This window comes from Spodoptera frugiperda, chromosome 15 (genome assembly GCF_023101765.2).
Source record: "Spodoptera frugiperda isolate SF20-4 chromosome 15, AGI-APGP_CSIRO_Sfru_2.0, whole genome shotgun sequence".
Taxonomy (NCBI): domain Eukaryota; kingdom Metazoa; phylum Arthropoda; class Insecta; order Lepidoptera; family Noctuidae; genus Spodoptera; species Spodoptera frugiperda.
In genome coordinates this window covers 8,003,039-8,025,469 of record NC_064226.1, presented here as the reverse complement: position 1 = coordinate 8,025,469, position 22,431 = coordinate 8,003,039, and the positions used below count along the sequence as shown (strand labels likewise).

At 34.8% G+C, this 22,431-nt stretch overlaps 3 protein-coding genes across 10 annotated transcripts in view; 2 read left to right on the top strand and 1 right to left on the bottom strand.

The window, feature by feature from the left end:
* Window positions 1–9,834, top strand: part of LOC118270137 (sphingomyelin phosphodiesterase) — a 39,939-nt gene extending 30,105 nt beyond the window's left edge. For 3 of the 8 annotated variants that reach the window (XM_035585609.2, XM_035585599.2, XM_035585603.2), the window contains exons 2-12: window positions 4,207–4,302; window positions 4,396–4,877; window positions 4,969–5,200; window positions 5,580–5,740; window positions 5,957–6,129; window positions 6,539–6,733; window positions 6,818–7,071; window positions 7,172–7,281; window positions 7,476–7,660; window positions 7,766–7,957; window positions 9,434–9,834. In XM_035585609.2, the coding sequence (XP_035441502.1) occupies window positions 4,236–4,302; window positions 4,396–4,877; window positions 4,969–5,200; window positions 5,580–5,740; window positions 5,957–6,129; window positions 6,539–6,733; window positions 6,818–7,071; window positions 7,172–7,281; window positions 7,476–7,660; window positions 7,766–7,957; window positions 9,434–9,503 (2,121 nt within the window). In that variant the 5' untranslated portion in view covers window positions 4,207–4,235 and the 3' untranslated portion in view covers window positions 9,504–9,834. Of the gene's footprint in view, window positions 1–4,206; window positions 4,303–4,395; window positions 4,878–4,968; window positions 5,201–5,579; window positions 5,741–5,956; window positions 6,130–6,538; window positions 6,734–6,817; window positions 7,072–7,171; window positions 7,282–7,475; window positions 7,661–7,765; window positions 7,958–8,882; window positions 8,953–9,433 lie in introns of those variants that run through there. The other 5 variants (XM_050698959.1, XM_035585613.2, XM_050698958.1 and 2 more) reach the window with 5 other exon arrangements.
* Window positions 9,835–9,910: 76 nt separating this feature from the next.
* On the bottom strand, window positions 9,911–13,603 carry LOC118270202 (F-box only protein 5-A-like). Its single transcript, XM_035585642.2, has 2 exons — window positions 12,293–13,603; window positions 9,911–12,054 (listed from the first exon to the last, which is right to left on the bottom strand). The coding sequence occupies exons 1-2, from the start codon at window positions 13,301–13,303 to the stop codon at window positions 11,785–11,787; spliced, it is 1,281 nt and encodes a 426-aa protein (XP_035441535.2). The 5' UTR covers window positions 13,304–13,603; the 3' UTR covers window positions 9,911–11,784.
* A 380-nt stretch (window positions 13,604–13,983) lies between these two features.
* Window positions 13,984–18,830, top strand: LOC118277116 (zinc finger protein 62-like). Its single transcript, XM_050698982.1, has 11 exons — window positions 13,984–14,263; window positions 14,524–14,718; window positions 15,395–15,428; window positions 15,512–15,752; window positions 15,880–16,137; window positions 16,223–16,396; window positions 16,483–16,686; window positions 17,006–17,176; window positions 17,496–17,685; window positions 17,869–18,042; window positions 18,204–18,830. The coding sequence occupies exons 1-11, from the start codon at window positions 14,141–14,143 to the stop codon at window positions 18,267–18,269; spliced, it is 1,830 nt and encodes a 609-aa protein (XP_050554939.1). The 5' UTR covers window positions 13,984–14,140; the 3' UTR covers window positions 18,270–18,830.
* The last annotated feature ends 3,601 nt before the right edge of the window (window positions 18,831–22,431 follow it).

Below are 22,431 nucleotides of genomic sequence, written 5' to 3'. Positions count from 1 at the left end.
ATGAAGGGAGATCACGCAATGTGGGCACTTGGGCAGTGAAAGTGGACGCTGGACGGTGTACCCGGCTCAGGCACTTAAAAGAAAGTGGCCTGGATGAATAATCCTTGATTTAACTGCCATTCGTAGAGAGAAAACTTATGCAATTGTATATTTTTATTATACAGTTACAATTCAATTTGTAGCTGTTATGTATACGTACTTTCGTTAACTGACAACGATGACGAGATATTAATTTGTCAAAAGATTTCCGTGAAAATACGTAAAGTTAAGAAAAATGCGTTTTACTATAATATTGTACTTTATCGAAACAAAAAAATAACAATAAACTCAAGATGGCGCAGAAGAAGTAAAACCTTACAATGAAATTAGGAAATACTTGAGTAATTAAATAAGCAACAAAAAAGCTTGGTATAAAAACGGTGATGTTTTTATAACTTTTCGTCTTTCTTTCGTAAAAGGAAAATTATTTACGTACTTAGCCTTTATTCTAAACATGGTAACATTTCATCATCATAATTATCAGCCACAAAACGTTCACTGCTGAACATAGGGACTCCTCTAATGAGTTTGAGATGGACCGCTTGGAAGCTTTTTTTTTTGAGGGGGGAAAATCATCCAATTACTTCTCCCGCCGGCGAGGTGAGAGGAAGTGTCAGACTCTTACTGACTTAAAACCTCCTATTCCTTCTCCGGCTCTACGTTGTCCGCAGCTGCTTGTAACCTGTTACGATGTCTGCAACTCCGGACCCTTACGTACCTACTGACATCACTGTACATTGAATTCTCGTAATACAGACTGGTCGCGGTCAATGCTACTTGATCGTAAAATCAAGGATAAAGTATCTATAATACAAGTATCTACATATTAAGTCTACAGCAAATATAAAGTTTAACTAATACAAGTTACAAGCAATTACTTTAAGTATAATGTGGGATGTTTGGTTATGTAGGTAGGTAGCTGGGAACCCCTACTTAACTTACAAAGGTGCTTTGAAAAATAATGACAATCTTATTTTTATGTATGATAAGCGTAAGATAAGTTTATTTTTCTTGCATATATAATAAATAAATAAACGAAAAAGATTAGTTGAATGCCCATTTTACACAATCTCTACTTTTTTTGCGGGGACGCAGGGTTAAGGCAACAACCGATATAAAAATAAATATAAGGTGTATTGTCTAGTATTTACACAATATTAAACATGAACTACAATATCTGTGAGATTACTAAAATAGCATATTATAGCTATAAGTAAACGCGTTATGCATACATTTAAAAATCTGGTAGGACTTAACCCTAGCCAATGAGAAAAACACATTGAACTCCGCAGAACGTAGATAACTTGAATGTAAATACATATCTAATAATAAGTAGTTATCAATATTGTGTTGGTATCCAAACCGAATAAAAGAGTGTAGTACTTCTAGTACATTGCATGTCCACAATTGCTTAGTAAGGCAGGTAGCAGCTGGCGTAGCGTGTTCAAACGTGATAGTGATCATCTCCGGCTCACACAAATGAACGTTCCTATGTGAAATTGCTTGCATTGCTTTATTAAACTGAAATGCAAAGAATTTACAAGTGAAAAGTGTTTTAGAGGTTAACTTACGCATGGTAGCCTAAAACGATGCGCAGACGCAATGATATAAAACGTCAAGATAGGCAAAATATACTATACCTAAAGATGATAAATTCCCAAAATAACTTTAAGAAAACATGAACTTATGGTACGACCGAGTCTTTTTACTATTTTGCTTGAGTTCTAAGCCATCTGATGAATTTTATATTGATACATCCTATTTCTAAGAATATACGCTATCGTAGCAGCATCGAAAAGCTTATGCAAAGCTCCATGACCTCACTATAACAATACGTAACCATGTAAAGATGTGTGTAGCTGATTGGTATAACAATAATGTATTGAGCAATTGCATTGTGCTGAAGAGTTATGATAGTCGAGCAAACGCATCGTGCGATACGGACGACCGTCACTTTCCAACAAAGTCAATGAAGCGCAGAGAAAGTGGCGACCTCAACGTCCGTATACAAACTGCCGACTGCCGTCTGTAAAATCCGCTGACTCATAAAACATTCACACGTCATGCTTGCTGAGGAAGAATTTGTAGAAAAAGTAATCCTTAAATAAATTATTACGACAGTATTACATGTGTCTTTGACCCTCATTATATTCTATCAATTTTATTTTAATGATTATTTATTTATTCTATGTTTAGTAAAATAATATTACATCAGTTTACAACATACTCTTTTGTAATACATAACACTAACTATTATTTACTAATACATAGTTTATTATTCAAAGTAAGTCATTATGAAAGCAAATTTTAAACGTTTGTCTAAAATAAATCTGCATTCATTTAGGCACACATACCCAAGAAGAAATGTAAAAGTTAGTAACAGTTTTTGCGAAATCTTAAAAGTGAAACTTTTTCTCGAAATGGTTATAAAAAGCTACGCGGGGTACAACAGGTCACAGTGAAACACAGTGACATTCCAGCCATATGAAATTCGTGATTGTGATAACTGCACACATACACATGCACATGAGCACAAAGGACATTTGGAAAATCTTTAGATATTTAGTTACTTGCAATTTTTGAAACACAATATTTACAGTGTCACAATATATTATTAAGCTTTTTATAAAACGGAACCCTTTTACGAAATTTTCATTCATTGTAATGACTAGGAAAAACGTTACCTATATCAATTTGAAATTTTCTATAAGGCCTTTAATTAATTTTAAGTTATTTAGGTACCACTTAATTGTTAATTGTCAAAATAACGGACCTTTATGGACAAGTAGATACTCGTTTACTGAGGATATCGTGTATACTAAGAAAGAGAGAGCGCTTTTATGACTTTCACGTTATATGTAAGCGGTTCACTTTGTCATAATCTATACCTAGCTTAACCTTAGCACTTTGAGATACTGTTCAGACAGAACAATGACTTTCTTTCATTTAAAATGACATGCTATACCTACTTACATGTAATATTTTTTTTTATTATCTGTTACATAGTCGCTTAAATATTTTTTAAATATGTGCCTGCATGTGGGTTGACACACTTGTGAAATGCAGGCTGAAACAAAGTTACATTCAAATTAATTGCAAACTCTTTGTTAGTACTTACTTTAAAGCATATTTAATATGTTTTAAATATCTATCTATGTGGTTGCATGTGGATAAAAAATGTGAATCGAAAACTGAAACTAAATTGTTCAATTCAATCCCAAACTATGTCTTACTTCAAAGTCTATCGTAGAACACTAAACCCTAATGCTTAAGTATTAGAGTATAAAATAATTTAAATTGAATCAGACCAAATCGATTTCTCGTTTAAGTTCGGAACGTATCAATGACCAAGTTCATTAAAAATAGTGTGTAATATTTTATAGCATGTTCAACATTATAATCTTGACATTTTAATAGGTATTTTAATTACCTTTAGGTATTATTGTTTATGATTATAGTGCTCGATAAGTACGTTAACACTTTTAAAGTTAATATCGCGTTGTTGCAATGAAACTAATGTATGCCTATAAATCTTAAGTATAATAATTAAATGTTCCTACTTACAAACCTACTATGCAAATATAAAGAACTGGCGTCAGAGCATGTACCGTTCGTTGCACAATATTTGTTTATGCAGTATATCATAATAATACGTGATTATGGGTACTTATTTAGTTACATAAATGGCAAACTGAGGCGTGATCCAGATCGTTCGTAATTATTATATAATGTCATATCAACACTATAAGACTTCAAATGGTGCCCATTGAAATAACAACCACCAAACCATTCGTTAATAATTGAAATTCCACACATACTATTATTGTGTAACTAACCTTATTTATAAATGTTTAGATAAACATTAGTTGGTAGGTAATCCACATAGGTACGAGTATGGTGTATTATTCTGCATTTACAAGTTAAAAGAAAATCAAAGGGAAATTGCCCTATTGATCGCCAGCTAAACCCTTGTCAAGGCCGGCCAACAAGATATTTTTGTAGTAGACATAAATTAAACGAAACCTAGAATAAAAAACTTTGATACCTAGAAACTTTTACCGCAAAACAGACATAAATATAATCCTTATTTCACTATCATGGACAGGCTGAACTGTGTAATTGTGTATTTACTTAGCATAAAGTGATGTGACGTTTTCATTGTTACAGATACTTCCCTTCTTCCACGTTCCTCAGTTATGATTATAAGGATACGATGGCTCTTACAATGGATCGCGATTCTTTCCTGTTTGATGATGACTTCAGGTACGACTTTGACTTTGCATCTTAACCTTAAGCTTTAGCAGGCAACATAATTTAATTAGGTCACAATTACTCAAAAAGGATTTTTGATTGCAGGTAGCCCAATATTCTTACAACAGCAAGGAAGAAATTATCGACCAGTTATAAAATGGATGCCACCTAACGATGATTGGAATTGGACGCTGACACCGCGTAATGAGGAACCATTCTTCCTTCCTTCTAATTATAATCACACATTACCGCCATCTGCTAATGAGACTGAACTTTTAGCCCACATGACAGCGTTAAAAAGAAATTACTCCCGTCTCCTCTGGGACAGCGATAAGAGCAGTAACCTTCCCGTTTTTGTAGAAAAGGCTCTTAAACTCCTCAATCTAAAACAAGTTTATTACGAAGTAGAGCACTCCGTTATGTCTAAGGTGTCATGCACAGCATGCAAGGCTGGGGCAGGATTACTACAACATTACATAAGACTCGGTAAAAGCAAAGATGAGATTAACAAGATGATCTATCAATTCTGTGTTTCACTAAAGATTCAATCAGCTCGCGTGTGCGAAGGCATCACGAGATTGTTCGGGGTAAGTGAGCATGCACGCGTGGAATCTATCAATAACATGACCTGCTCTTCACTGTAGTACTGTTATTGATCTCACGTTTATCTTTTTTCAGAGTGAAGTAGTTTACGTATTAAAGCGTATTACAATAGGACCAGATGAGATCTGCAGCTTTGTTATTGGAGATGCGTGTGGCGACGTTTACAATCCGTATCACGAGTGGGAAGTAGCATTCCCGCCCGTGCCGAAACCTGCAATACGGTCACTAGAAGCTCCGGTCGACAAAGCGCCAACATTCAAAGTCCTGCAAATTTCTGACACTCATTTTGATCCTTACTACGCTGAAGGTAAGCATTATTACAATTGGTTTAATATATCGAAAATTCAGAATCTCAATAAACAGTTTTCAGTCTATTAAATTCAATCAATGTTATCCTTCTCTGGTTTCTTAAATAAAAGTAGTTAATTTTTTTTTTTTTTTTTTATTAAAAACGTTGCGCCACACTAGGATTTTCTCCTGTGTCGTGGGTGCGTTTACAAACATACAAGTTCACATACACATGACACCCAGACCCGAAACAACAATTTGTGGATCACACAAAGAGTTGCTCCGTGCGGGAATCGAACCCGCTACCCGTTGCGCGGCAGCCAGTTGCCCAGCCACCGCACTAACCGTGCAGTCTTTGATGTAAATTTTAATTATTATAACTTTGATGTAAATTCCAGGTGCTAACGCTGAGTGCAACGAGCCCCTGTGCTGTCGTGCGTCGAGCGGTCCAGCACTGACTCCAGGCGGAGGCGCCGGTCGCTGGGGAGACTACCGCAAGTGTGACACACCAAAACGAACCATCGACCACATGTTGAAACACATAGCTGACACTCATACTGTATGTATCATATATGAACCTGTATTTGGTAGCTCACTTGACGAAAAATAACGACCCCTCAATTACGCTGGCTGTCAACAAAATTGCCTGGGAGTCTGATTGAATAACAAGTTTTTAAGCGACGAGGCTGGGGTGCAAATTAGTTTTTTGACCTTTCAATACTCTCAGTAATCGTAGTAAATTAATCCCACTGATTCACTTCATGTTGTGTTCCAGGATATCGACTACATTTTATGGACTGGAGATCTACCGCCTCACGATGTATGGAACCAAACCAAAGAAGAAAATTTGAAAGTTCTCCAAGAAACTGTTGCACAAATGTCTGATATGTTCCCCGGTGTGCCTATATTCCCGGCCCTTGGAAACCATGAGTCATCTCCTGTGAACAGGTACTGCAGCACATACGACGTAATTATTACCCGACCGGGGTCATTTTAATTATAGAGTCAACCTCCATTAACATCGTTCTGTTCTTATAGAATGTTATGTTGTCAACATTATAGGACACAGTTGATGCGGATGTATATTCCGTTATTATAGAAATCAACTTATTAGTCATGCATAATACTGCCTAGTGGACGGAAATACCTGTCATTCAACACTAATAACGATTGTATAGGTAATTGTATTGTTTTGTTCCGTGAATAGTACAGTTTTAGAATTCTATGCAATCCACAACATGGCAGTGTATTATGTAAAATACAAAGATAAATAAGTAAAATTGTGAAAATAGTATCTTAGAAGACTTGACTTAATTTGAATAGAAACTTTAGACCTAGGTACTTATTTTATTTCTAGTTTCCCGCCACCGTACATAGCTTCTTCGGAGCTGAACATCGCGTGGTTGTATGACGAGCTGGATGCACAATGGCGTCGCTGGCTGCCTGCCGGTGTCTCCCACACTGTGCGCCGCGGTGCCTTCTACTCCGTGCTCGTACGACCAGGCTTCCGCATCATATCGCTTAATATGAACTACTGCAATAATAAAAACTGGTGAGTAAATCCCCATTAATGTGATTGACCTTACCGAAAACACTTATAACGTATAGTTTTTTAATATCTCCTATTAATTTTCAGGTGGCTGTTAATGAACAGCACAGATCCAGCGACCGAACTGCAGTGGTTGATCTATGAATTGCAATCTGCAGAGTTCAGTGGTGAAAAGGTCCACATTATTGGGCACATACCACCAGGCCACTCCGACTGTTTGAAAGTATGGAGCCGTAATTACTATGCCATTGTGAACCGATACGAATCAACGATAACGGCACAATTTTTCGGACATACACATTTCGATGAATTTGAAGTTTTTTATGATCCGAATGACCTTGGTAAGTGAACCTTGTCATCACGATTGAGCTGCATAAAGGTTATTTTAAATTTTAAACTACTTACCAGTTTTATAAAATACCCCTTTTGTTGTTTTTGCAGGTAGAGCTACAAGTATCGCGTACGTTGGGCCCTCTGTTACACCGTACTACGATTTGAATTTAGGTTATCGAATATATTATGTAGATGGTGACCATGAAGCTACAACTCGGGTGACTATTAATTTACTACTTACTTAAACATTTAGGTCTGTTCTAATACCTGCCCGACTCTACTCGATTGCCTTGTTTTTCAGCTGGTTTTTGAGTAGATCCAAGTGCCATAATGAAAATTCAATAGTAAAGGAATATGTAACTATTAAACTAAAATATGTTTTGTTGTTAACTAACCTGAATACATTTTTCAGCAAGTGGTCGATCATGAGACTTGGATTATGAACTTGAAGGAGGCTAATCTATTCGGCTACCCGATCTGGTACAAGCTGTACTCAGCTCGATCTGCATACATGATGCCAGCGCTGAGGCCGCAGGACTGGGACAAGTTCATTGACGAAATGACTACCAAAGAAGATGTTTTTAACTTATATTACAAGTAATTTTTAATTTTACTTTTAACATGGACTTACGCTTGTTGAAGCATGTTGCTTAGCTAAACTTTAATGGAAAGTGTTCTAATATGTACCGTCCATTTTTCCAGGCACTATTGGAAGAACAGCCCCCGTCGTGGTACATGTGACGGTGAATGTCGCAAGCGCCTGGTGTGCGATGCGCGGTCGGGTCGGTCGCACGACCGGCGCGCTCTATGCGGTCTGATAGAAGCCCGCATCGACGGTGCCGCCCCCACGCCGCAGACCTGGCGAGCCTGGCTCTACAATGGCCTGTCTGTCTCGTGAGTTATTTACTTGCAACTTAACCAACTGCTTTGTACTTACGCCTTGTAAATATCGATGTGGGTCATGAACTTCACATAGCTCACATTGTGGGACTGGGAAGATTTTGGTCCAAGTACTAAACGAGTTTAACAAACAGTAGCGGTTTGAGGGCAGAATTTTTAACTTTTATGGAGAGGATTACGTCTAGCAGTGGACCGCTAAGGACTGACGATAACAATATCAATTACCCAAACCAACTGTATTATAATTTTTAAACGTTTAATTACTATAATAAGAGCTAATTATGGTAATTATAAATCTTAAATTAAATAGCTACCTATACCTAAGTTGCACTTGCCTAAAGCACTTCTCAGGTATATGCTTCAGGCAAAATGGCAGTTTTAGTTTTAAAAACACATATAACTTCCAGATTCTGTATATAATACTGGATATCTAACCAACATAAATGATTGCATTGCCAAATTATGTAAATATTGGCGGTAAGCTTGAGAAATTCAGACTTCGGTTGGGTCATAAACGTCGACCATTTGTCGACTACTTTTTAAGTAGAACATAGCGGTATATGAGAACGATAAAGCAGCCGCATTCCAATAACTGCCTACTGTCACTTGACTTGCTTTTGCACAGGTACAACTTCCTTTATAAACGACAGACCTACTTTTTTGTGACGCTTTTCACATGAAGTACCGAAAATCGAAAATGTTTTGGGCACCTTGGCAACTTGAATCACTGTTAATGATACATTCATGACTGATTTCACAGTTCTTGATAGTTTTACTATTATACACCTGTTTCTGTTTCTTTATTGAGTCCAATTTTTTTTATCGTCTAATAGAAATTGGCCCGACTGTATAAAGGCATGTTTGAGGGATTCTTATTTCCTAATATAGTACTATTGTAAATATATTTTCTTAAATACAGAGACGTTCCTTCTGTACAACAAGTATAACTGGTGGTGGAGTTAGCCATAAGTTTCCAGCGGAGTACTAAGGTTAGTATAATGTAAATATTTTAGTAGATACATTAGCACTTTTTCTAACAAGCACTAGGAGTAAAATGGTACAACCAGACAAATGTTTTAGTGTACTTTTAAATTGGCAATGGTGGTGGATAAATTAACAATCTCCGTAGCTGCTGGTTTTTGAAGCCATATTAAGCCTTGTGTGTAAACTATACGACTACGACAATTCCAAAGGAGTCTTTTGTTTAACATAGAGCACAATTCTAGACTTTGTGTTAAACATGTACTTAGTCAGTGTTTAACATAAACATGAAGTCTGTATTTGTAAATTTCGAAATCGAAACACGAAATACTTTTGCACTTGGGAAATACTATGCTTGGGATCAGGCGATGATGGTCTATAAGACGTACTACCTACTTTTACTTGTGTATTTAAATCTTCTACCTAAATAAGTAAAATAACAATATATCCTATTTTTGTTTCTTACACATTATATTTGTACTGTTTCAGAATGTCTATGATAATGCAAATACCTCAAGTGGCGTATCAAATACCAAAGTTCGTGATGGGGCTCGGTTGAAAATATCTCTAAGAAGGAATGTGCAAAGTTAGCGTACCACCGGGCTTAGTTAACGACGATATATTTTATATTTTTCTTAACGATCGTCCATCGCCTACAATTTACCATAGACCGTTATTTATTCTTTAAATTATTATCAAATAAACGACGTGCCTTAATCTGTTTTAATATACCTACCCATAGTGTTAAATCATTTTAATGGTTTAATATCACAAATACTTTAAGCGACCAATTTCGGTGGATTACTGCCGCAAAACTTTATGACTATTTAGTATGTACTATGTATTTGTAAATATTAATTTTAACTGTATAATAAATAAGTTTCGCTAAACGTTGTTTTACTTATGAAAAATTGGAAAGAAATGTAGGACTGTGTGTGGTTCAGTGGATGTAGTAAGTAAAGATAATTGTATTTAAAACGTTTTTTATTTACCAATCAAATACATAAATTGTAATAACACTATTTACAGAATAAAATGAATACTACTAATACATGTCATGAATTTTTGAATTTAAAATTAATAATTCCAAAAAATCAGTATCTATTGACACAGATCGTCAACACTTTAAAATTAAATCTTGAGTATTACGAATTGTTGATAATAAAATTAAATTGTGCACACTTGGTCCCTTTATACCTTGTTCCTTTGTGAGGAAAAGGTATAAATAGCTACACTAAACTTAAAAACATTGGGTCTTTTTATAAAGAAACATTTCAATTCGACTTTTGAATGTTTAACTTTCAGCAGGCGTACTTCAATGTTCAGCACACTACATTATTTACAAAGCAATTAAAAGCTACACACACTTAACATCTACTTATCTTATAAATTAAGAAGTTTGTTCATGTTACTATAGAAATAACATCACTACAACACTAGTTGACATAAAGGTAAAGAGCCATTAGGGCCACTTGCCACAGTCAGAGGTGGTGTAGTGGCGCTTGGTAATCCTCAGACTCCTAAACATAATTTTCAGACTTCAAACAGAATGTAACCACTTTTGACTGTGCCTAGTGGCCTGTGAGTTAGTAAGTAGGACATTAGTTAGTACCAAATAGATGTCATTGATTCGAGTAACATTTAGTACTTAAATGAGACTTCGACTCTACTAAGGCACTGGTAAGGCGGTAAGTGAAATTACAAAATCCTTTGTTTTCACCTTTCATTTTAAAGACTATATTACATGTTAGTAATTTTTCGCAAAGTTACACATGAGCTTCGATGTTTTACATTGATCTGTTATAATACATGAATAACATGCTTATATTAAAAGACTAGGGAGCATTTTATAACATTTAAAATGTCTTTTAAACAATACCGATTCACATAGGTAAAATTGGAATGATGCAATACTTTAGTTTTTGATGTATTTATCGTCTGTTCTATGAAACGCAGACCGAGATAAAACCGAAATAACCAACGAAGGTGATGGCGAATTTAGAGAAAAGTTTTTTATTTAACTTAACTGGAAATTGCATTTATGTACTATCTGTAACTATCACACATTTCAATTTCACCCAAATTATAAGACACATGTGTGAAAAATACTATCCAGTACATGTCTAGAGTTCCATAACATTACAGAAATAATTATAACTAATTAGGAGTAGTGATGTATTTAAAAACAGTCTTACTTTTGAGTAATTAATATTCGAATGTTAGAAGACTTTATTCCTTGAATAAAATCTGCAGAAAACTTCTACAGGCAGTCTTAGTTTCCACAATAAACTGATTGAGTGACGTGATTTAGTGATCTATTTACTTTTACATTTAGCTACTGTCTTTACAAAAAGAACTATGAAGAACTACATGTTACACACTTTTACAAGTTACACTCAAATACTAGGTACTTGCATCATCTCATATTTAGCGAAAACAATAAGAAATTGTAGTACTTTGGTTCAGAAAATATTATGACTGCCTGTAATAAGCCATTGAGAGCAATGATTTAGATCTTGATCCACAATTTGTGGATAATATAAAATAAGCAAACCCGTAGAAATCCTTAGTAAAAAGAACCTTATTTAAAACTGCCAAACAGACTTTCTACTGACTTTGTGTTGTACAATAAATTCAATAAAGTGATAAAAATGGCACAAAATCAGACATGGGTACTATCCCCTTAATCTCAAGTATAAAAAGTACAAAATAATTTCAATTGATCAATCAAATTAATTCTAGTTTCTCTACTTTTTAACAATTTCAAATTATGGAATGTCATACACTAATAATAGTTTAAAGAAAAAACACTAATTTAAAACCAAGTTGTATAGAACAGATTACAGAAGTCTACGTAAGTTCTTTCTGCTCTTTCTTGTTCCAACAGCATAATCACATTTCTTTCTTTTAGAGGGGCTTGGTGCATTTAGGTCATACTGATTACAGCTCTTACCTGGATGCCTACTGCAGTTGCAGGCTCTGCAGAATTGGTAGGAGCAAGCAGTATTTGTGCACTCTACCCACTCTTCACCTGTAGGTTCCTCTGTCACTTTTGCTGGATGGGAACACCTTACACATGAGAGCTGCAGGCGAGAATCCAGGGATGCAGACTGAAAAAGAAGATAAAAGTTTTACTACAACAAAAAAAAAAGTTTAATGCTGAATACAATGAAAGAAACGCGAGAGGAAAAATTTTTGCTACTTTAGGCAGTTGTTGGCAAAACATAATTCTTTACAATCCTGTTGCACACTTATTAGAAATTCCAATAGGAATAAGTAGGCTTTATAAAATGTATTTATTTTATGAAAGAATAATAATAAGGTTTAGCATTTATAACAACAATGTACCTTGATGAATTTCCTGAAGCGATTAGTTCTTGGTGAAAACTGAGGACTAAGCGGAGTACTGTTCATAGGATACTCATGAAGTTCATTGTGAATTTCTCTAAGGCTACCTTCAAACTCCTTAGTAGCCCTGTTTCTAGTAATGATATCTTTTAAACGATTCTCTTGATTTTCTTTAGCATTTTTCAAATGATTACGTATCTCTTGCTTCTTTTGATCGTTGTTGTGCAAGTTCCAAATGTCATTCCATGTACTACTCACAGAACAGAAGTTACAAATATCATCATTACTCAGATATTTAAATATATTTTTTAACGGAGGTATGGCACATTTCTGGTTTAACAATCCTAATATATCTATTTTTTGGTCAGGTCTGGCTAGAATAGGTTGTGTATTTCCTATTTTAGTTTGTGATACTTCTTTACGTACTGGCTCTAGTTCATGCTTATCACATGATAGGGAATGTATTACAAAGTCTAGCTTTCTGCCAGATTTTCTACAAGGACTTAGTTTACAGTTCCTCTTGATGGGTGTTATTGGATATGAAAACTTTTGTTCACATATGTTTAATCTATAAATTAATCTTGTGTTTCCACTACTATGAGAGCCGTCTGTTGGTAAGGATATCGTAGAATTCTCTTTATCTTCACTCACTTCCAAACTCTGAATCTTCCCTGCAATCCATGTTGTGGGAGTTGGTATTGTCTGTTTAACAGACTCGACACTTGAATAGGGTCGTTTGACAGCCCGCCTTGGCGGTGGAGTTTCTGAATTGTCATTTCGGGGTTTTAATTGGTTGTACCTGTAAGTAGTTTCCGGGCTAACATAATCTACTTGTATTTCATCAATAAAAGCTGTTGTTACAACAGATTGATCAAGAAATCCACTCGATAATCCTGAATGATCCGGTGTAAACGACGTGTGGTATCCACTATCCTCTGCTTTGAAGTAACTTCGATTGCCGAAAGATAGGATAGATTTAGCTGTTTCGACATATTCGGGATGCACATCCATTGTAGAAGTTGAATTATCTGCACTTTTTCACTCTTTTCCCATGGTAGATGCAAAGGACTACATCATCTTGAAGCAGTTTGAAACTATTTGCGTACATAATAAAACTGGTAATCCACTACGCAAGACTATTTTCGTATTTCATATTGTGACTAATTAGTAATTACTTCAATTTAATTTAACCTTTTTGGTATAAATATCAATAAACACTCGACATTGACAAACACATTCTAACGTCCATAAAATAAATTATGTATTCTAGCATCACACACAATCACAACAGCAAAATTCATTAGGAACGAACGAATGAATGAAAGTGAATGAGTGTCTTGAAAAATTGAAAATCGAAACGCTAAGATATTTAAAAAGAAGGATTTTTATTCACTTTACTCTTCAATAGTTCAGATAAAAATTAAATCATAAAACCTTTATAAGTAAATATAGAAGTCTAGGTATATTTTTAGACAACTTCTTTAGCTTTTTCTTTAACAATCTTCTCGCTCTGAATGTAATATCCTTCCAGGTTCTAGATAAAAGTTGTAGAAGCGACTGTGGTGGTATCCTATCCGATTCTGATCAAGATTCCTTTTTTTTTTTTATTAATTTTTCATCAAATTACAGGCTGCTCTATGGCTGATATTTGCAATCTGTGGTGTTTTCGTTCATTCGCGATGGTGTGTTTTAAAAATAAAACTATTTCTCTATTATTTAAAGGTGTTTTGCTATGATGGCTGTAAAATAAATAATGTTTTGTTGGATTTTTAAAATGTAGTTCGAAAACGTGCTGAACCACTAATTTCTCACATATTTGGACTATATTCTCCTAAGTTTCTTGTCAAAATGGCTACGAACATGAAAGATTTGTGTAGATTATGTGCTAAGAAAGATGGGTTTCTGAAAGACTTACTGGATGAAAATAATAAAAATATTCTGAAACTATTGCAAGATTTTATTCAAATAGTCGTATGTATAGCTTCTAATGTAATTTTATTAAGTAAATCAATTCAAAGTGTTTTTGGAATATGAACATCAAGTATATACTTCTTGTTGCTACATTACCTCTATCATTTTATTCGATGATGTTGTATATATTAGTTATTGTAGGTTTGTTTAGATATATAAACACTTTGATATTTGACTTATTTACCTTTCTTCTTGGTCTACCTGTACCCACTCAGTCTTTATTTCATGCATTGTGTACAACAGCTATTTATGCATTTTAGGTATATGAAAATGATGTTTTGCCAACAAAAATCTGTATGAATTGTGAAGTCAAAATGCAGTCCATTGAATTATTTATAATGGAATGCTTTAAAGCACAGGATACATTAAAAAAGATGCATGAAGGAAATGTGGATGACATCAAACTTGAATGTCCTCAGGCTCCAATTGAATTCAACATCCAGATAAAATCTGAGGTATGTCAAACATTTTGATCCACGTAATTAACCCCTAGTTCCCTTTTATTGTGTCTCATATAGCAGCCAATGCATTGCTATCAAAGACATGTGACCGAGTATTAAACTTTATATTTATAAGGATGTGCAAATTAATATCTTTATATATATAATTCTTCTGTAAGTGTGTATGTCACTGAACTTCTCAACGACTGGACCGATTTTGATGAAATTTTTTGTGTGTGTTCAAGGGGATCTGAGAATGGTTTAGATTCACAATTTTGTCCGCTGGACAATTTTTTTAAATATTTTTATTTATTAGTAGTTGTTGATTTTGGAATGTTTTACATTGGATCCGACATTTTCAAATTAAAGACGTCAGACAACGTCTGTCGGGTCCGCTAGTCTATTATAGTTGTTATTTTGATGATCACACTGCATCACTTCAACAACAACACACACATTGGGTATACCACTCGGTTCTTCTAAAATACTGACAGTCAGTCAAATGTGATTAGGACTAATGCCCGAATACTCAAACACTACTCAATTTGAAGAATATTTAAGTACAACTTAAAATTTAGTAGCGTTTGAGTATTCGGGCTTAAGTCATCTATGTAATCAAGATGCATTGCAAAATTAATTGTTTGTTGTATAAAGTATAAACTAATAATTTTTACACACTTCAATGTTGCAGGTCAAAGATGAAGTATCTGCTGAAGATATTGTATGTAAGTAACATAATAACAGTTACTTTTTGATATACAGATTGAAATAATAAGTACAGGTGTTTTAATATTAGTTAAATTTACAGGTGCATTGAACAATGATGCATCCCTATCAATGATTGATATCTTCCCAGACAGACAAAGTGCTGATGATGAAGTAGACATGCACAATGATGATGATGATGATTATCTTGATGATATTGCCATTGCATCATTAAAACCAGTCAAACGTCATCGCAAAAAAAGAAAAGAAATGACAGAAAAAGAGACAGAAGAGTTCAATAATGTTCTTAAAAAGCCTTGTTTAAAAGTGAAGGATTTTGTAAAGTTAGTATTTACAAACTTTAATTTGTTCCATTTTAATTCATATATACTATCATCAGATCAGATAAGATTTTTGATCTGAATAGCATATAATATTAAAAATGTACTTTTAATAAAATATTACTATTAGATTGCAGTGTGAATTGTGTGGAGAGAAATCAAAAACATGGAGTGGGTTACGAATACATTTTCTAAATGAGCATAACCATGAGCCATATGTGTACTGCCTCTGTGGCTTTGCAGTTAAATCGAAAAGTGTGCTTTATAAACATGTATCGGATCATAAAATAGAAAGTAGGAAATTAAGAAAGAATTCAGATGAAACTGATGATGAAGAAGGAAAAAAGAATTTAAAATATGATAGTTTGAATGTGAAAGATTTTATAAGGTAATTATTGTCTTTTACCTATTACTGTTGTTACATTTTAATACAGTAAATAAAATACAAAGTAATTTTTATATATTTCTTTCAGATTTTTATGTTCTCATTGTGAACAGGAGTTTGCGAGCTGGTATAGACTGAAAGAGCATTCTGAAGTGGCACATAAGGTGTCGCCTATAGTGACTTGTATCTGTGGCATCACACTGAAATCCAAGTCTGTTATGTACAAGCATGTACAAGACCATAGAAATCCCAATTTACTCTCGTAAGTGACTTTACTGTTCATTATTAGATATAAGAATAATTGATAGAGAAAAATATTTTCAAATGTTTTTTTTTCTCTTTATACAGCTGTGATAAGTGCCCCCGGGTAACAAAAACATTAGCTGCCTTAAATAAACATAAGATGCGACACATACCTAAGTCAGAGAGGAAGTTCTGTTGTGCATCATGTGAAAAAATATTCTATTCAAAGGAAGCGTTGAAATCTCACGAAAGATCTCACATACCTATAGAGGAGCGTAAAATATATCGATGTGATATATGTAACATGAAGTAAGTTCTACTAATGTACATATTACATACATTTTATGCAAAACTTAGTGTAAAGTGCGAAATCATTCCATTACCTTAAGATTTTTATTTAAATGAAATCTGATAGAAAAACCTTTGTTTTAAGTGGGGAAAATCATCCAAATACTTCTCCCGCGAGGCGAGAGGGAGTGTCAGACTCTTACTGACTAAAAACCACCACATTCCTACTCCTGCTTTTCTAGCCGGAGCCCCGGTAAACTCGCTAGGTAGTCCGCAGCTACGGACAAGCAGACTTACGTTAAAGAGAGATGCTAATGAATGTGTTAAATATTCTGTTTAGGTTTACGACACGTTCGTCGGCGGCGTCTCACAAGCGTGTGGTGCACGACAAGATCAAAGGATATGTCTGCGACCTGTGCGGGTACGCGTGCGGGACCAACGGCGAGCTGCGTCAGCACCGCGCTATTCACAGCGACGATAAACCTTTCGTCTGCAGGAAATGCTCTAAGTCGTTAGTTCTTTATCATTTAATTCCTTTCAATGACTTTGACAAGTAAATTTGAACTATGAACTAGAAAAATATCTCACTGTACCCGGCGAAAGGTATTACACATCGACTTTTAGATACAGGCAATTTTGTGTGTGATATTATTTATCTTTTATTTGTAGAAAACCTTTTTCTTTTTATATTTTTGTAATTCAGCACGGGCAGTCCCATACGCGGCAATTTGGCTTATTGTCTATTTACAAAGATCGATCTGCAATATTTATTGCCAGCTACTGTACTAGCAACTTATGATTATGACTAATCATGTATTTTTTTACCACAGTTTTAAGACTTATTCGAACCTGAAGACGCATTTGGATACTCACGAAGACACGTCGTATGAATGCTACATCTGTAGGCGAGTGCTGAATAGTCGGCGTACTCTGCGCAAACATCTCTTAGTACACGAAGACAAATGTAGGCATGTGTGCTCCTACTGCAACAAGGCGTTCAAGAGGAGACAGACTTTGAAGGTAAGGATTGTGAATGGAAGAATGGGGAAAAGGCGTCATTTTTCGGCTTAATTAATGCAAACTTTTACGTTACGTTAAGTAGTAGTATCACTTTATATTTGGCAATCCTTATACACTGGTGTGTAACAGATATTATGTCATATATTTAATTAATAATTTACCTTCTTTCTCCATTACAACCAGGTGCACATGTACACACACACAGGCGACAAGCCATTGTCATGCAAATGGTGCGACGAACGGTTCTCGTACGCATCAACGTTGCGCTCGCATCGCCTGCGTTGCCATCCGGACAAGATGGCACCACTGCCTACACACGAAACTTATTCTGCTTATGGCCAGCTCAGTATGCAAGAGGTGAGTTATCATGTAACTGAAATTAAGGTTATTTAACATTTTATTACAGCTCACCTCTAATTCACCAAAAAATAATGGGATCATATACATATTATACATAGTTATAAGAATATTTTCACTTTGCAATCAAAAAAGACCTAATAACCATTTAATTGTTACAGAACTATATCAAGGATGTGCCGCCTGTGAATGTACCGGTACCGAAGAATGAAGTCGAGGCTATGTAGTAAAATATTGACTATTCGAAAGAGGACTGTTTGCAATTTTAAACATTTTGTAGAAAATATAGGTATAATAACTACTGTGTAATTATTATTAGGCTTAGTGGAATGAGTATTTGTATTACAACATACAGCGTCGAATGTTTTTGTTGGATCAAAATATTATTTTATAGTGTCAAATTATTTATAGTTGTTTCAACTAGCAATTTGAAATGCATTATATTTTTACTCTAGACTTTTAGTGTTGTTAACCCAAGTATTAATCGTATTTACTGATTTCAAAGCAGTTTCTGAACGTCGCTAAGTACTTGTTTATATATATTTAGCCTCAAATTAAACTGTTCATTAGACAAAATTACTAGTTTATGAAGTACTTAGTAACAAGTATGATTATCTTCGCACATAGAGAACTTTTTGTTACCTATAGTGTGGCGCGAGAAGAATATATCTAAGTAAATAATTGCAAATAATATTGTATTGTTTATCTAATTTTTAAGCGATTTCTTTGGAAATACTGATTTGAAATATATATGTTAAGTGCTGCTAATAAATGGGTATATGACCATATTTAAGGTTTTTTATTAACACTTATCAACTTTCATTATTTTTGCAAACAGGTTATTTATAGAACCTATACATTGTGACAAACTGTTTTACTTCGAAAATGTAAAAAATCTAACTAATCGATAAATAACACCCATTCGATGGGTGACGAGACTGAAAGAAAAAATATCGTGGCTGAATATCGACCCTGAATCCTGTTCATCGAGTCTCTTTTGACCAGAAAGCGATGATACAGTTCCAATATAGATAATAACCAAAGTGCTTACCTTAGTAGCTATCCTATTATCTATATACCTAACTTATTTTTAAAAACACTTATCTACCTATGTCAATCCAGTTACTTATAAACTTTACGTGACGGACAGGTATGTACCTACACGTCTTACTCGTTGAATGTCTGCTTTCATATTTTCATAGCAATTACTTATCTCTACGAGTGCGAGGTGTTACGTAATTACCTAAGTGTCTCGAGTAAGTACTAGAGTACTGGAATAAGGTAGATAAACTTAGGTACTTAGGTTCCATTAGCTAAGTACAGATCTCCTTTTCCCTATGGTACGTGCATACCTATTTGTAGCGAATTGACGATCATAAGGTGGGCACGGTGGCTAGTTATCGGTAATCGATAACAAAACGAGCAGTTGCTATTGCTTACACAAATGGCCTTGCACGTTGGGAACAAGTCAATGAGTTCACATGTTCTATTGTGCTATTGTTGTACCTTGAAGTGACAGCAGAGTAGAATATATTCATTCATCACCCCTATCGTACTGTTTACGTGGGTGTCGTAAACAAACATAACCCTTTTATATGTTGAAGTATGTTGGGTAGGTCTATCACTTTTGAATACAGGCAGTACTTCCGCCTCACTATTTACTTTTGGTTGCATAAGTGCACATAATCGTAACATCAATATTTTGTAGCTAAAGCAGAGATAGCCTGGTACCTAGTTGCATCGTTACTTTTAACAGTTTATTGAGAGTGAGCCATCCGAGCTGCTACATACATTATGAAATATTAAAATTCGACAATGTTGCATTAATTTAGCCCAAGGTTTTAGCTTTACCTATTGGTAAAACTGAATATTTTCAGTAGACGTATTCAGCCCTTAGTTGATGGAATTTAATTAGGTAGTTATACTTAGAATTTTGTAGGCCTAGGTAGGTATAAATAGATTTGTCCTTTTTTATTGTCTGGACAAAAATATCTATTCGTAGGCGTAGTACGCCTATTTTTATCTAGAAGTAACTCGTACACTGTGTACCTCATTAACACATCTGCCTACTCTTTCGGGAAATAACAAGCGTGATGATATTTCAAGTTCAATTAAGAACCTAGATATCAAATGTCTGTACCCAGAATATACAGTACCTATTAATAAAAACATTTACCATTTTCAATCCCACAATATGTACGGTGACCCCGATTTCAATGGACATCTAGGACGCGTCTCACGCACACAGATACATCGTAGGTTCTATGATGTACACCGGTCATCGTGATGACCCTTTTCTATTGAAGAACATTAGTCAGCTGTAATGTGGGGATTACAAGTCGCTGGGCGTGATATGTGTTTAAATTCCTTGAAGGTAACAGAAGACCTACCTACCTACAATAATATGTTTGACCGTGCATTAGTGTCGCAAAGCTTTCACTGTTATTTATAGCTATGACAGACTTATTAAAGAAAGTATCAAGTTACCGACTGACGCATAGATATACCTATTTCTTCATACATAATAGGTACATACCTAAATGGTAAGTATCTAAGCTTTAACACATGGCCTTATTTTTGCAAAAAGAGAATGCTAAGCGTTTGAGATTTCAGTTTTAAATTCCGTTTAGGTCGCTTACTAGATATGGATTCGATCCCGCTTTGTAAGCTCGACCTATATTTTATTTCATGTGATTTACAGTAGGTTTGTGGGTTTGCAAGATTTATGCTTCAGTATTGTTTTTAGATTTTATGTATGCGGTATGTTGAAATGATGGAAGTATGATATGAGAAGAACATCAATGAAATTCTATTCAATTGTAGGTATTATTGGTATACGCATAAAAAATGAGGTGATGTAACTAAGCGGAACTTTTAAATAGGTACTGAATACACAATTATGAAATTAATATCCTACATATAAGGTATACTTAGACATCTACAAAATATATTGTCAACTCTATTCATACATGCTATAGTTTCACTAATCACTTTAGGAGAGGCAGTGATTAATAGCGGTTGTAATAATAGATCGCAGCTCCGGTAAATATCGTCACGTTGTGCGTCGCTCACTGAAAGTGAAGCGAACCATGTCGGAGGTGGATCCGACTGAAGATAAGGGTAGTCAGTCACACACGTCAGAGCGTTGGCGCGCCGCCAGCCGTCCCGAGGCCGCCGCGCTACGGCTGGGCCCAGCCCCAGTGCTCTCGCTTCACTACTTCTTACGTAACACTACAAAAACTAAACACTAAAAACTTACGCCTAGGTTTCATTAACTTTGGACAAGACATTAATAACAGCGCTTAGTTGCCCAATGAAAATTAATTCATTACTTTTATGTAACTACCTAAGTCTGTTATCTATCTACGTTGAACACAACTTTCAAAAACCGAAAGGCACCATCGTCGTTATCATGAAATGAGCATAATTTTAATCCCGGAAAATTGTAAAGGTGAAAATTTCCTTAGAGGAAAATCCAATGACGCAATGTTTCCGCCCCGGACTTCGGCGATAGAGCGGGTTAAAGGAGAAAAATGAAGTCGTACAAACCATCGTCTCGCAAAAATTGACTGAGTGGTATTAAATTCTGCCTAGCTTTTATGTTTTTGGCTTCGGCTGTTCTAAAGTATAAATAGAATTAATAAAGTTTACTGCCATGACCGTTAAGACTTTGTTAGTTTGTTTTAACGTTAAATTTCATCTTATTTTATTTTATTAAGTCCCACTTTTATCATTAAGAAACCTACCATTATACTACAAAAGATAGGGTTTGTTTTCGTTTGTGTTAATTTAATTAATAGCCCAAAAACATTTATAAATATTTTTTAAATGTCCAATTTCTCCTTATTGCCACGACCCACAGATATGGGAACTATACCATTGTGAACTAGATTTAATTGCCTATCCACCGTACCTAATTTTATTTTTGTTCGCCGTAGGTAAGTGTCCCATACAAAAATGCCCGATGTTCTTTCATCTTATTTTATTTTATTAAGTCCCACATTTATCATTAAGAAACCTACCATTATACTACTAAAGATAGGTTTTGTTTTCGTTTTTGCGTTAGTTTAAGTAATAGTTAATAGTTTTAGTAATTGTCTAAATATTCATAGCTTCACTCCTATATCATGAAATACTGGGAAAAGTCAGCTTTAAGCATTTTCAGGTATTACATCCAAGGATCGAACCCTAAGCCTCCCGGGAGGCTTTTATTACTGAATTAACGTTGTAAACTTATTTCATTTAAGTAAGCAATTAGTATAATTGCTTTGTTTCAAATAACCCTTACAATTTTCTCCTACATTTAATTGTATCCCAGTTAACTCGTGCAGAATAATAAGCTACCTACAGCGCTGTAGCCCGCTGGTATAGTTAGCCTGCACTGTTAAT

Excerpts from the sequence above, each read along its gene's own strand:
- LOC118277116 (XM_050698982.1), top strand. The coding sequence starts at position 14,141 with ATGGCTACGAACATGAAAGATTTGTGTAGATTATGTGCTAAGAAAGAT. Across the intron at positions 15,429-15,511 it reads ATCTGCTGAAGATATTGTAT|GTGCATTGAACAATGATGCA; the intron begins GTAAGTAACATA and ends TTAAATTTACAG. Across the intron at positions 17,177-17,495 it reads TGCAGGAAATGCTCTAAGTC|TTTTAAGACTTATTCGAACC; the intron begins GTTAGTTCTTTA and ends TTTTTACCACAG.
- LOC118270202 (XM_035585642.2), bottom strand. The coding sequence starts at position 13,303 with ATGGATGTGCATCCCGAATATGTCGAAACAGCTAAATCTATCCTATCT. Across the intron at positions 12,055-12,292 it reads GCTTCAGGAAATTCATCAAG|TCTGCATCCCTGGATTCTCG; the intron begins GTACATTGTTGT and ends CTTCTTTTTCAG.